Raw genomic sequence first — 12,694 nt, forward strand, 5'->3', positions numbered from 1 at the left:
CTGCCTTCCCTCTTGCCTTACACTAAAAAATTAGGGACGGCTAGCGTAGTTAGTTCTCGTGTAGCTTTGTCCGAATTTCAAAAACAACAAACAGTTGTTATAAGGTCCGTTACCGTTGGGTGAAAGCAAGTTACCAGTTGAAAAAAATCAATTCATCTTTCCCCACAATACCAAGTTGAACAGAACACCTATATCAAAAGCTAAGCTGTGGTCTACATACAAAATAAGAGAAACTAGTAAGATCTTGGTATAAAATGTCGTTGTCTCTCAGTAGAGTCGTCATCCTGTCCTGGTGAGAAAGAGCTTGTGTGTCCTAGTGACTCTGAGGGCGATGCCAGCTTGAGTTCTCACTCCTGGGAGGGTAAGCCAAGACGATAAGATCAAGGAGGAGGGACCAGACGCAGGAAGACCCAAAAGACCTCAACAATGAATCATATGCAGGAAATGTTCAACATTTTAAATGGCTGTGATAGTGGAAGAAGGTTGGAACTGGAAAATAGTGCCAGTTGTCATGATTGCTCTTGCCTTTGGAACACTGGTACCGCAATCTGCCAAACTAGTGTGGTTAGGAAATATATATGCAAAAACGGCTCGTTTGGTTGAGAAAATATTTTACATATAAAAGCGAACAACGTTTCGACCTTCTTTGGTCAACGTCAGGTTCACAAAGAAAGAGGTAACTGACCGGAAGCTGACCACATGTTTGAAAGGGTTGTGTAACTGAGTGTCGGAATGTAGAGGGCGGTGTTAGATGTTTGAATATATAATTTTATTTATTTTATTCGAAGTTGTGGCGTTTCGGCTAATAAAAAATAAGTACAGGTACGCCGTTCCCACCCTACAACACTTGTGTGTTTATTATTCTCTGTGTTATTGGTTCACGATGTTCGTTTAATATATATTTTTAAATCATATAATTATCAATAGCCAAAGTGTTATTTGTGTATAGAAATACTCAATTAACTTTAAGAAGAATGAAATCTATTCTTCAATAATGCAGACAACAGTTTTTAAGTACACTTGTTTATTCTATACAACCACCATAAAAATTCTCTCAGTGATACTAGTTAAAAAAAATAAGGGGAGATAGTGTTTTTGTTTTGTTTAGATTTTACGGTTGTCTGCTTGTACTCTGTTCACCCCCAGGGAATCAACCCCCGGATATTAATGATACAAGTCCTGAAACCTCTGATCCACCAGGAGATGAATGTATTCTAGAAAAGAAAACAAAAGACTAACCCTTGATTAAATTCTCTATAACCCCCCAAAAACACTTTTTCAATAATATATTGAAATTCAGAAAAGGCACTGGCTTGATCTATTTAAAAATGTTGAAATTTGATTCTCCATGTAGTTCCTCCACATTTGTAAAAAAATTAATTTGAATAAGTGATATGAATGCGGGAAAATTTACCTAGACCTAGCTTAATGGTATGAGCTGATAAAAAGAAATTTTATAAAAAAAAATAAATTACAATTGTCTGGTGTGTTAATTCTTCATGCGTGTTTTAATATTTTAAGGTCGAAAAACACAAAGTAATTTCGTAATAATAATCGTGGTATCATTAAAAATACGCTTCACAACTGTGCTTAATAAATCAAGCCAACATATTCTTCTCTTGGTCGTTTGGTGAGTTACCTTAATAGAGTAACGACATTTTGCACAATATCTCATTAAAATAAGCATCATTTTTATTGTTCTCGTTGGAATTCTTTGGCGTAAACCGTACTTGAGTAGGCGTACAGAATTAGGTAACGTGTGAAAGCCATTTAATTATGTTGATACTACATGGTTGTTTTACCACGGCTCTTAGTCGTGAACGGAAGAATTATGTTTTTAACAATTTGTGGTGCATCTTGGGAAGACGTACATTTTATAATAGTTAGAAAAACGACTCCTACTCTCTGAATATGATTTTTGTTACTATATATTACACTATGTAACAAAGTGTTTACTTTTTCTTATTCCTGGACAGAAAGTGTTATTTCCCAAATGCTTATGCCTAAAGTAAATGGAAAAGACATTTTTCTCTTCAAACTTTGCTTTTGTAACCTGAGAGCTTATAACGAAAACATGATGGGAGACTATACTTGGGGGCTGATACGTGAAAGTGATTTACATTACAGTCTCAAATATCGAAAAACTACTCACTTCTAAACATTTTTGTATAACTTTAGTATAAATCCATGTAAATCTTGATTCATATGTTGTTTTATTCAGGCTTCATGTGAATGAAAATGTACAAATTTGCTCGTTTTTAAAAAGAAAATGGGTTAATTTTTAAATTTCATTATCCAGGTCACAAAAGCAAAGTTAGAAAGCAATAATGACCATTTTCTGTACCTTTACAATACAAGCAATTAAGAAATTACACATACTGTGTGTTACATAGTGTAATTTATTTCAGCCAACGTTTTGTTACTACCTGTACACCAGTACTAGTAGTCTCGACGGAGCCTAAATGGTGAAAAGCTTTCATCTCCTAACTTTATGGTAAGAATTATTCAAACAACGGCTTCAAAAGCAAGTACCAGACCGTTGTGTAAGCATGGCAGGTTAAAGGTATTTCTAGTGACTTGTATAAAGACGGATTTGAATTATCAGATGGCATTTTTGTATAGGTTTACCTTCCCTACCATACACTGTTGTTTTTTAAACTTTTACTTCCTACTTTACCTTGACCTTGTAGACTTACCAAGAAAATAGAGGGGGGCAACGAACGAAAAAGACCTCCCTTGACGTCTCTCCCTTGTCAACAACCTCTTTACGTGAGAATTTCTGAGGTCACAATGACGTCATGGCTCGTATAAAACCTGTATACAAGTTCGAACCTGTGTCTTTCAAATGTAAGTTTGACAAACTGCTCCAAAAGTGGTTTGTTTTTCGTCATTGTTTTTATCTGTGTATGTGTCTGTTGGAGAAACATCGTCTGATCAGGGTAAGGGAATATTCTAAATATTACCACGTAATAAGATTGCTGTGTCGATGGATATATTTATAAAGAACTATATTTTAATTATCTTTATTAAAAGTTCCGACACGCTAGTTTTCTTATTGATAATAAATAGTTAAGGATGGATTAAAAATGTTTTCGAGTTGTTTTAAGCTAAAACGTTAATAAAGTAGAAAATGGAGACAAAAACATGTTTGTGAGAAGTTGCATCGTTTCAAGTGTCAGTCGGAACGTGTAATGCGTTTGGTTCTTAGTGATACCATTCAAACAATAAAAATACCGTTTAGTTGAAGTGACCGTATTTAATCAGTAAGAGCTGACTAAGATTTCATTCAGTATAGACTCTGCATGGCCAAGTGTGTTAAGGCACCCGACTCGTAATCCGAGGGTCGCAGGTTCGAATCCCCATCACACCAAACATGCTCGCTCTTTCAGCCGTGGAGGCATTAAAATGTGACGGTCAATCCTACTATCCGTTGGTAAAAGAGTAGCCCAAGAGTTGGTGGTGGATGGTTATGACTAGCTACCTTCCCTCTAATCTTACACTGCTAAAGTAGGGACTGCTAGCGCAGATAGCCTTCGTATAGCTTTGCGCGAAATTCAAAAACAAGAAAATAAAGAAATCGTAGTGCACCAGACTGTTTATCCTATGTTTATTATGCCACCTATACGCAAGTAATCAACTTTACACAAAACCTCCACTGTGCGCCCTAGAGGGTATCGTGGTGAGAATCTTGCAACGTTATAAACCAAATTTCGATACCAAACGTAAAGGGGCAACGTATTGAGGAATTTGCTAGAATTGTAATTTTCGTTTCATTTTCAAGATTTAAACGTAAGTTAGAATTAATCAAAATGTGCTTCAATGTTTTTGTATTACGCTTCACTTTGTTTTTAGAGCGTCAAAACAATAGAAGAAAATATGCGCCTCATTAACACAGCGGTAAATCTTTAGGTTTACAGCGCTAAAACCCGGGTTTCGATACGCGTGCTAGGCAAATCACAGATAAACCACTAACTAGCTTTGCGCTTTAACTCGCACAAAAATATAATTCATTTATCCATCGTGATTATCTTCCATCTATTTGTCGTAAGTTTTTTTTTTTATTTATCTGTGTATTATGATATTTCTCGGTGTGTTTTATCTCCCTCTTTGTCTTCGAAAACATCTTAACATAATAAACACGATCTGCCAACGTGGTCTTTCCTATACGCACTTGTTTTCTAAAATGCCTGATCCCCTAGCCTATCTGTTACCAGAGGGACAAATCAAGGGGAAATCATATGTGAGAGTGATACGTCTCTCCAGTGAACACACCATGACCCGTGAAAGTAATTACACAAACTTTTCTAGTGCTACTACCATAGGTGTCGCTTGTGTCTCTTGTTTGGGTAGGCGAAAAAAATTCTGTTTGTTTGTTTGTTTTTTGAATTTCGCACGAAGCTACTTGAGGGCTATCTGTGCTAGCCGTCCGTAATTTAGTAATGTAAGACTAGAGGGAAGGCAGCTAGTCATCACCACTCACTGCCAACTCTTGGGCAATTTTTTTTTCCAACGAATAGTGGAATTGACCGTCACTTTATAACTCCCCCATGGCTGAAAGGGCGAGCATCTTTGACGTGAGGGGGATGCGAACCCGCGACCCTCAGATTACGAGTCGCACGCCTTAACACCCTTGGCCATGCCGGGCCTTTAAAAAAAAAAGTTCTGTATGGAGCATTTTATTCCAAAAAGCTGTTTGTTTGTCGACGACAGGTGTTCAAGGCTGGTTGTCCCGCGGGCGGTCACAGACATATTATAAAACTACAACTGTAGGATAACGTGCCACACGTTCTTCTCTATGTAATGTTCTCCCACCGTTGCCTTTCCAGGTAATATTCGAATGTGGTTCATGTATACAGCTTTAGCTAACATCGCCTAAAGAAGAGCCCGAAACGTTGCGTGGAACTTGTATTCTTCCGTGATATTATTACCGTCGTATATGATGTTTTTATTTATTCAAATATTATTACAAAACCTTTATAATTGATCTCGGAGATTATGCGACTCATCACAACCGTGGTTTTTACATGATCTGGTACTGCCAGATGGTTAAGGCATTTGACTCGTAATCTGAGGGCTCGGGTTCGAATCCCCTTCGCACCCAACACGCTCACCCTTTTAACCGTGGGGTGTTCTAATATTCCAGTCAATCCCACTATTCGTTAGTAAAAGTGTAGCCCAAGAGGTGGTAGTGGGTGGTGATAACTAGCTGCCCTCTTTCTATTCGACTAAATTACGGACGACTAACGCAGATAGCCATCGTGTAGCTTTGCGTGCAAATTCAAAACAAACCATTAAATATCTTGTTTGTTTTGATGAAGCGAGTTAGTCACGTTTTGTAACGTGAACTGAAATAAGTAGCTTCAATCATATGAGACGTAGAGGATGGTTTAACGTTGGTTTGAAAACAGGACCAGTTCACGGAGAGCCTGTGCAAAAAGTGGGTAAAGTAAGTTTAGCTTCTGGTTGTCGATAATTATTAAAAACAACTTGACACTTCTTGAAGGTATATATTTAATAACACTTGCACCCCCCCCCCAAGTAAAAATTTTAAAAACGTTACTGCTGGACAGTTGCCTGGTGCACAAAACTAAAAATGTCAGCTTGAAGGTCGAAACGTTTTCTAGAATCTTCTTTAGGCAACAACCGACCAATAACTAATTCCTTCAAGTGCAACGAGGTTCATAGCTTACCATTTAAAGACAGTTTTTCATTACAAAGTTTAGAGGGTGTCATTGTTATGGTATTGTGTGACAATGCCACGGCGTGTTCTAAACCATTGACCAAGTAGTATTTAAAAAAACAACAAAAAAAACGCGTTTTCTGTGACGCAAGCATTACGTAACTTTTTTTACTTTTAACGCCATCATGACTTCTTTTGTGTTCAACCTAATAAAACTTAATATTTGCTAAAATTAAAAAAAAATATTTAAAATGAATTAATCACTAATTTTGGACTTTAACACACACAATCCCGATTAGAATTTTAACCTGAATAGCATTTCATTCACATAGACCCATAAAGTTCGTGTATAGCTTGTCCTAGTTTTTAACTACTAACTAAACAGAGAATGGCCAGGCAATATCACGTGCTTCCACACCATATTTGTCTAGCTCTTTAACCCGGATAAGGTATTTTCTAGGACTTTTGTAATCCACCTACAGCTGAAAGCGTAGAGTTTGTCCAGCGGTATCACGTCTCGGACCTGGGGCTGTTCGATCAGCACCTTAGCGCGCTAACCAATATAGATCATCACAGCGAAGACTTGCCACCTTCCACACTGTGAAAAGAAACAGTTCATCGCAGTGGCACTCAACCCTATGCGCGCGATCGCGAGGAAGGCTTATCACAGCAAACGCTGTCGGAAGACAGAGCTATACAGCTTGGCACTGAGCACACGAGCATTATGACAACAAACAACTCATTAACTTGCCCAAAAGCGTGTAAGATCATGACAACAAAGACTTCTTACCTTCGACAGCTGCCTCGATCACTACCAAAGGAAACAGTTGGTTATTTGCTGTGGCACACTCTCGTGGCAATAGGGGTTCAGTAGTCCTTTATGAGGAAAAACAAATCTCGTACCTTCCACATGGTTATAATGTGTCACCTACTCAATTATTGTTTTTATATTATTGTTTTAACATAAAGCTTTATCATAAAATAACTCCGTCTTCTGTAGGGAATCGAACACCGGAATTTATCATTGTCACTGACCACTGACATGCTGGGGGATGTCACCCATTTACCATAATAACTTTACAGTATCGTCCCATAAACTACCACCACGTGCTAAGGTTGGTAATTTCATCTTCCCTGGCGAGGCTTCATGTTTTTCAAATGTGTAAAATGTACGTGTTGGTCATCTTTAATACACGTTGAAATGGAACATACACTGGGTAGTACTTAGCTAATCATGCAATCCACGTACAGGATTTCAGCCAGGGGGTCGAAATGTTAAGTAAATAAGTGTGGACTCGCAATGTCCTTTTAAAAATGTGGCTACGATAGACTTCATGAATTAAATTTAAAGGGAACGCAAACTTCGAATAAACAATTTGTGTTCATGCTGTGAGTGCTTACCGTTACCAGCCACTGTTTCTTTGTTTGTTTCGAATTTTGCGCAAAGCTACTCGAGGTCTATCTGTGTTAGCCATCCCTAATTTATCAGGCTAAGGCTAGAAGGTAGGCAGCTAGTCATTACCACCCACCGCCAACTCTTGGGCTACTCTTTTACCAGCGATACAGTGGGATTGACCGTCACATTATAACGTCCCCACGGCTGAAAGGGCGACCATGTTTTATGCGACGGGGATTCGAACCCGCGATCCTCAGATTACGAGTCGCACGCCTTAACCACCTGGCCATGCTGGAGCGGGCCCGTTTCTCTGTTCCTCAAAGTTACGAGTCGTGTCAGATACCTTGTGTCATCATTTAGTTTCTCACATACTACAATATATCGTAAGGTCAATTGATACGAAATGGTGTGGATGTTCTCTCTGGGCATACGTGAGAGCGTACACACGGTGGGTGTGGACGTTTGGAAGAACAGACACGGAACGTTTGTTCTTTGGAGTTTATGTAATTTGAATCGACTTCATGTTAATTGCGAGCCTTAGTGAGATTGTATGTAGTTTGAACTAATTGTGAACATGATTTTTTTTCACATTTTAAACGTGATCGCTTCGTTTTATTTGTACGAGAGGCTACTTGGATTCTGTTTATAATACTTTTCTTCGTGTTTTCATTCAGTATGAAGACTTCCATTATTTTGGCGACATTCCTTGTTTCACTTACGCTCGCTGAACTTCCAGAACAGAAAACTCTTTCTGACGATGATGGTGTCCAGATTATTGAAATCGTTGATGAAGATAAATATGACGTTGGTGAAAACCAGTACTTGAACAGGACGGAAGACCTCAGTCCCAAGTCTTTCCGCGAAGGTCGATTCCTCCCTATCTTCCTTGACTCGTACGGGCGTCAAGTTCCTCCCTCGGTTTCTGGTGTTGGAGGTGTAGCTCTTATGGGACTCGTGGGACTTGGGACGATGGCCCTGCTCTACCCTGTCCTGACATCGTTGGAAACTAAAGATTTGGAGAAGTTGAACGAGATAGATCTCAACGATGCTGGCGGGTTCGTTAGCAAGAGCCTGACGGGAATGTCGAGAAATGTGATGGCGTACGTGGAAGACACTTTGGACGGACTCCCCAGTTTTCCTCAACTCGATGCACAAGAATGTATGAAACGTACAGTTTGTGAAGCACACAATAAGCCTATGAAATACGGCGTACTTGGTCTCTTAGTACAGCTTTTCTTCCCGTAAGTATTTCTGTTTGTGTTTGATAAATGTTTTGTATTCTGATTTATTCGCTGTTAAACCCAAAACTACATAGGGATAGGGAAACATAGGTTTAGCATTATAAGTCTTCAGGCTGACATTTTATCCTTTAAAGGGTGATTCCTAAACCAATAACAGACTTCTAAAAATACAGGTGTTAGTCCCATGTGTCTGTATTAAAAAAAAAAAGAGAAAAAAAGGCTGTTTTAACCGATCGTGTAACCTTCCTTAAAGTTCTTCTTAGACATTCTAGAATTCATCCCAAGAATGATGTCATCCCACGTGTTTCGTAAGTTATCGACCTTTCCCTTCACGTGGTGTGGGGTCCGTGAGACGTGAATGGCTCATTTGTCTTGGACTTGTGCCTTTCTGAGATCTCTGCTATTAGAATACAAATATATTGTCATTATCAGTAATAAGTTTATGGACTTACAATACTAAAATCCGCGAGAATAGAGTGCAGATATCAGCCCATTGTGTAGTTTTGTCCTAAATAGGAACAAACAACAATAACAAGGTACAAACGTCCTAACGTTGTTTCAACCAGGAAACGTAAGGTCGGATCACTAACCAGGAAGTATCGTTACTGCAGAAAGTAAAGTCACATGGATGTTGTGATTTATGGGAAAGGATATTCGAACACGGAATTCTGTGGTAATAAACTCCAAGTTAGCCAACGTGCATGCATAAAATATTTATTAAAATAGACATATACGACTCTGTTTGTTTTGAAGTTAAGCACCGGTTTCCGTAAACATAAGCACTGTGCCGCTGGGGAGGTTTCTTTACGAGATATTGTTCAGGATCTTAATTACCGTTAAGACAAAATATCCTCGTTAAGTTTTAGACACTTGTTCTCTTTCTTATTAACATTCTTTCTCTTGTTTTCACTCAATTTCCAAGAAGAGTACCCCGCCTTTGTTCGATTATTTTTAACGATTTGTTGTTGTTTTATGTTAAAATAAATTTACTATATTTGTAATTTGCATTTGCCGCGTCGGGACTTTGAATATTACATTCACTACATATCGTTAGCATATTAAAGTAAACGAAGGGTTAGGTTGCTGATTATTAAAAAAAACAAAAGTGACTTTAGCAAAACAATATAATTTCCTGTTATGGCTCGTAAACTGTATTTTTTATTATGTTCTATATTTATTATTTGATAACAGATTAAAGATTAGCAAAAAATTATTGACGAATCTTGTACTCCTAGGTGGCTAGGAGAGCTAAATCTGGTAAGGCATATAACGCTAAAAAAATAAAAAAAAAGGTTTGAGTACCCGAGATGGACTCGGTACAACTAGTCCATTGTATAACTTTCCGCTTAAGCACAACCAAAAAAAATCAGTTCACAGTTACAAACGCCATAATCTGACATGGAAGTGTATTTTACAAAACTGCCCTACCCTCGTAGCTAAAAAACGAAATAAAGTGTAGATTGAAACACCTTAAAATCATCATATTCAAGGAAATTCGTACCATAGACCTCACAACCTGGGTTCGAATCCCTGTTTCACCAAACATGCTCGCCCATTCAGCTGTGGGGCCGTTATAATGTCTTACACTGCTAAATTAGGAACAGTTAGCTCTCTGCGTGAAATGTAACACAAACCACCCCGGCTCTCGTTCTTCTGGAGCGGCATCCGGATTCCATTTTACATCTAAATTTTATTTATGGCCTTGTCATATTAAGAGGAAAACAAACAGCGACAAAGAACGAATTTTCCAAAAGAGTAAAATACCATTCACTAGAATTTAATGTAACGCCAAGAAGTTACTGTCAGTCTTCATTCCGGGAATTTTACTTTCTCTAGTATTAAAGATCGTACTTCGATATCCCCATTTGGTAGAGCGCAGTAGCCTATTTATTTTCTTAGCTCTGTGTTTAACAACAACTAAACTCCCTGTAAGCCATCAAAAATGGATGTTTTCACACTAAACACTCAACAGATCCGCTATTTCTTCACGAACAAGTTTTTTGCAGCACACGCCTCTAGTATAATTGTGAGAAATAATTGCAGCTGTTGTTAGATAAACTTCATTGTTTTTATTATCTGGCATGAGAACTTATGCTGCGGAGTTGAAAACACCACGATAATTTGATATGATCTAGAAGATATATTAGTATACATACTTAAGTATTTGACTTTCATACATACGTACATACTCGTAGATGTATACATTAATAAAATTTTAGCACTGTCTGTTTTGCTTACTATTTTTCCCTTGTTTTATATTCATTACATACGTGTGTCCTTCAAAGTTTTAACACAAACATATTGTCTCGCTTCAATCATTCTAGGCCTTACCTAGAGATCGAAGAACCCCTAAATGTCGTCTCTAAGTATCAACTCGCTGCAAGATACGGACGACAAGATGAAGCAAACTGTGCAAAGCAGTATGACGGATGTATGGTAAGTTTTCTGGATCTCGTTCAAACAGTCGTGAATGCTTTCGTAAAATGATTCGTTAAAATGACGCTCGTCCCATAGCGTCAACATGAACGACTGAACTGTATATAGTGATATATGATCCAATCTACGACGAAAATCTTCAAACAAGCAAGACTTTATTGAAAAAAAAACAAAAAACTGTTTTGCCAAGTGTCGATTTTAATGTTTGATAACTTCCGTTAAAGAAGCTACAAATAAAATATTTGTGTGTATTTTTCAAAATGCATTATAAATGCTATTCCTGAATTTGTGCGTGTTTAGATTTTAAGAGTCAATGCGTTTAATGTTTATGTTAGCGTAACGCTACACTCAGCTTTTTGCTGTGTCCACTGCAGCGATCCGAACCCTGGATTTTAGGACCGTAAACTTAGCCCTACTCACCGGGAAATCGGTGAATTTGAGACTTGGGATTCGGTTGCTAATTCGTGACAAATTACCTTCCTAGTTTTAACGGTTGTGATTAAAGAAGCAATACGGATATATTGTGTATCACAGCTCTACGTAACACGAACAAATGCGCGGTTATTAGTCGTACAAGGTGTATTTGAGAAAAAAAGAAACCAAAACCTTTTCCCAGTTGTATTTTAATGTTTTCAATCTTATACTTTACACATTCTTTAAGCAAAGGTTTGAAAGTGAATTCTTTGTTGATACTGTTTCAAGTCCCGTGTGATTTTTGCACGGTTTCAGTTAACACTGACTTGATTTATTACAGTAATTATTGGGCGGGGCCTGTAGGTTAGTGTACTCATTGAGACACCGACGATCCATGGGTCACGTTTGGTTATAACAAGTGGCGGTGTGGGTTATATGCTACTCTGGTGTTTAGACAAGGGTTCCAGCAGTTGAAAAAACAATTCGATTGACGTATTGAACTATTAAATGTTTGATAATAAGGAAAACGTAAAAAACCAAAAAAAAACTCTGTTAAAACTTTTTAACCTTGAAAAAAGTAATTATATTTATTATTAAGCTTACAAAAACAATGAGTAATTCACAAAAATGGTTCAGTAACATAAACGCTGTTCATTCTTGAACTTCTGATATAAATATCGGATTACTGTGGATAAAAAAAATCAAAGTACTATATGTATTATATAATTTAAATTTAATAGGAAATAGTGAAGAGTTGGACATATTAAGATCCGTGTTTGCCTCTGTCAGAACAACTGATAAGCGACATTTGCTTAAGGTACACCAACGTCGAGAAAGTTTTTTCCAATGTCGAGACTTCCAACACTTCGTTCTGCTACTCGTTGGAAAAAAAGGTAAAATTACGGGCTAACAGCGCTAAAATTTGGGGTTCAATTCCTTACGGTGGACGCAGCATATAACCGTGGCCTAGTATTAAAACAGTCAGTTTGTTCTATTAATTATGGTTTGTACTAACTGCTCTATAATTAAGGGAGTGAGTCACACAAAATGACTTAATATTGAAAGGTTAGATATTTTGTATTTGATTTTGAGGTAGCTTTAGATTATATAGTTTTCACAATATCATAACATTTGTTTGTCACATATATTTAAAGTGAGGCGAGTCGCTCTGTATCAAACCTTTGTAGTTTTTCAACATGAATTACGCGAGATTTTTTTTTCAAAAAAAGGGTTTCTTCGTGTTTTAAAGGATATACGTGTACTTTAAGAAAGATCTGTACATAAGTAAGATGTTGAAAAAATAAATATTCAAATCATGCATTTTTATTCTTCACGACTGATCTTTCGAGTCTTCCCGTAGCGATTACGATCCAGGGTTTATATGCAAAAACGGCTCGTTTGGGTTGAGAAAATATTTTACATAGAAGAGCGAACAACGTTTCGACCTTATTCGGTCATCGTCTCAACCCAAACGAGCCGTTTTTGCATATAAATTTCTCAACAAGTGGGTTTCTCGACATCACTGAT

General features: G+C 37.6%; 1 protein-coding gene across 2 annotated transcripts in view; it reads left to right on the forward strand.

Annotated features, from left to right (window-relative positions):
- The window catches only part of LOC143231152 (uncharacterized), a 28,053-nt gene extending 15,566 nt beyond the window's left edge, over positions 1-12,487 (forward strand). Inside the window, exons 2-4 of one of the 2 annotated variants that reach the window (XM_076465795.1) lie at positions 2,691-2,939; positions 7,751-8,317; positions 10,642-12,487. In XM_076465795.1, coding sequence (XP_076321910.1) covers positions 7,752-8,317; positions 10,642-10,804 — 729 coding nt within the window. In that variant the 5' untranslated portion in view covers positions 2,691-2,939; position 7,751 and the 3' untranslated portion in view covers positions 10,805-12,487. The remainder of the gene's footprint in view (positions 1-2,690; positions 2,940-7,750; positions 8,318-10,641) is intronic. The other variant, XM_076465794.1, reaches the window with a different exon arrangement.
- The last annotated feature ends 207 nt before the right edge of the window (positions 12,488-12,694 follow it).

Source organism: Tachypleus tridentatus, chromosome 10 (assembly GCF_004210375.1).
Source record: "Tachypleus tridentatus isolate NWPU-2018 chromosome 10, ASM421037v1, whole genome shotgun sequence".
Classification (NCBI taxonomy): Eukaryota; Metazoa; Arthropoda; class Merostomata; order Xiphosura; family Limulidae; genus Tachypleus; species Tachypleus tridentatus.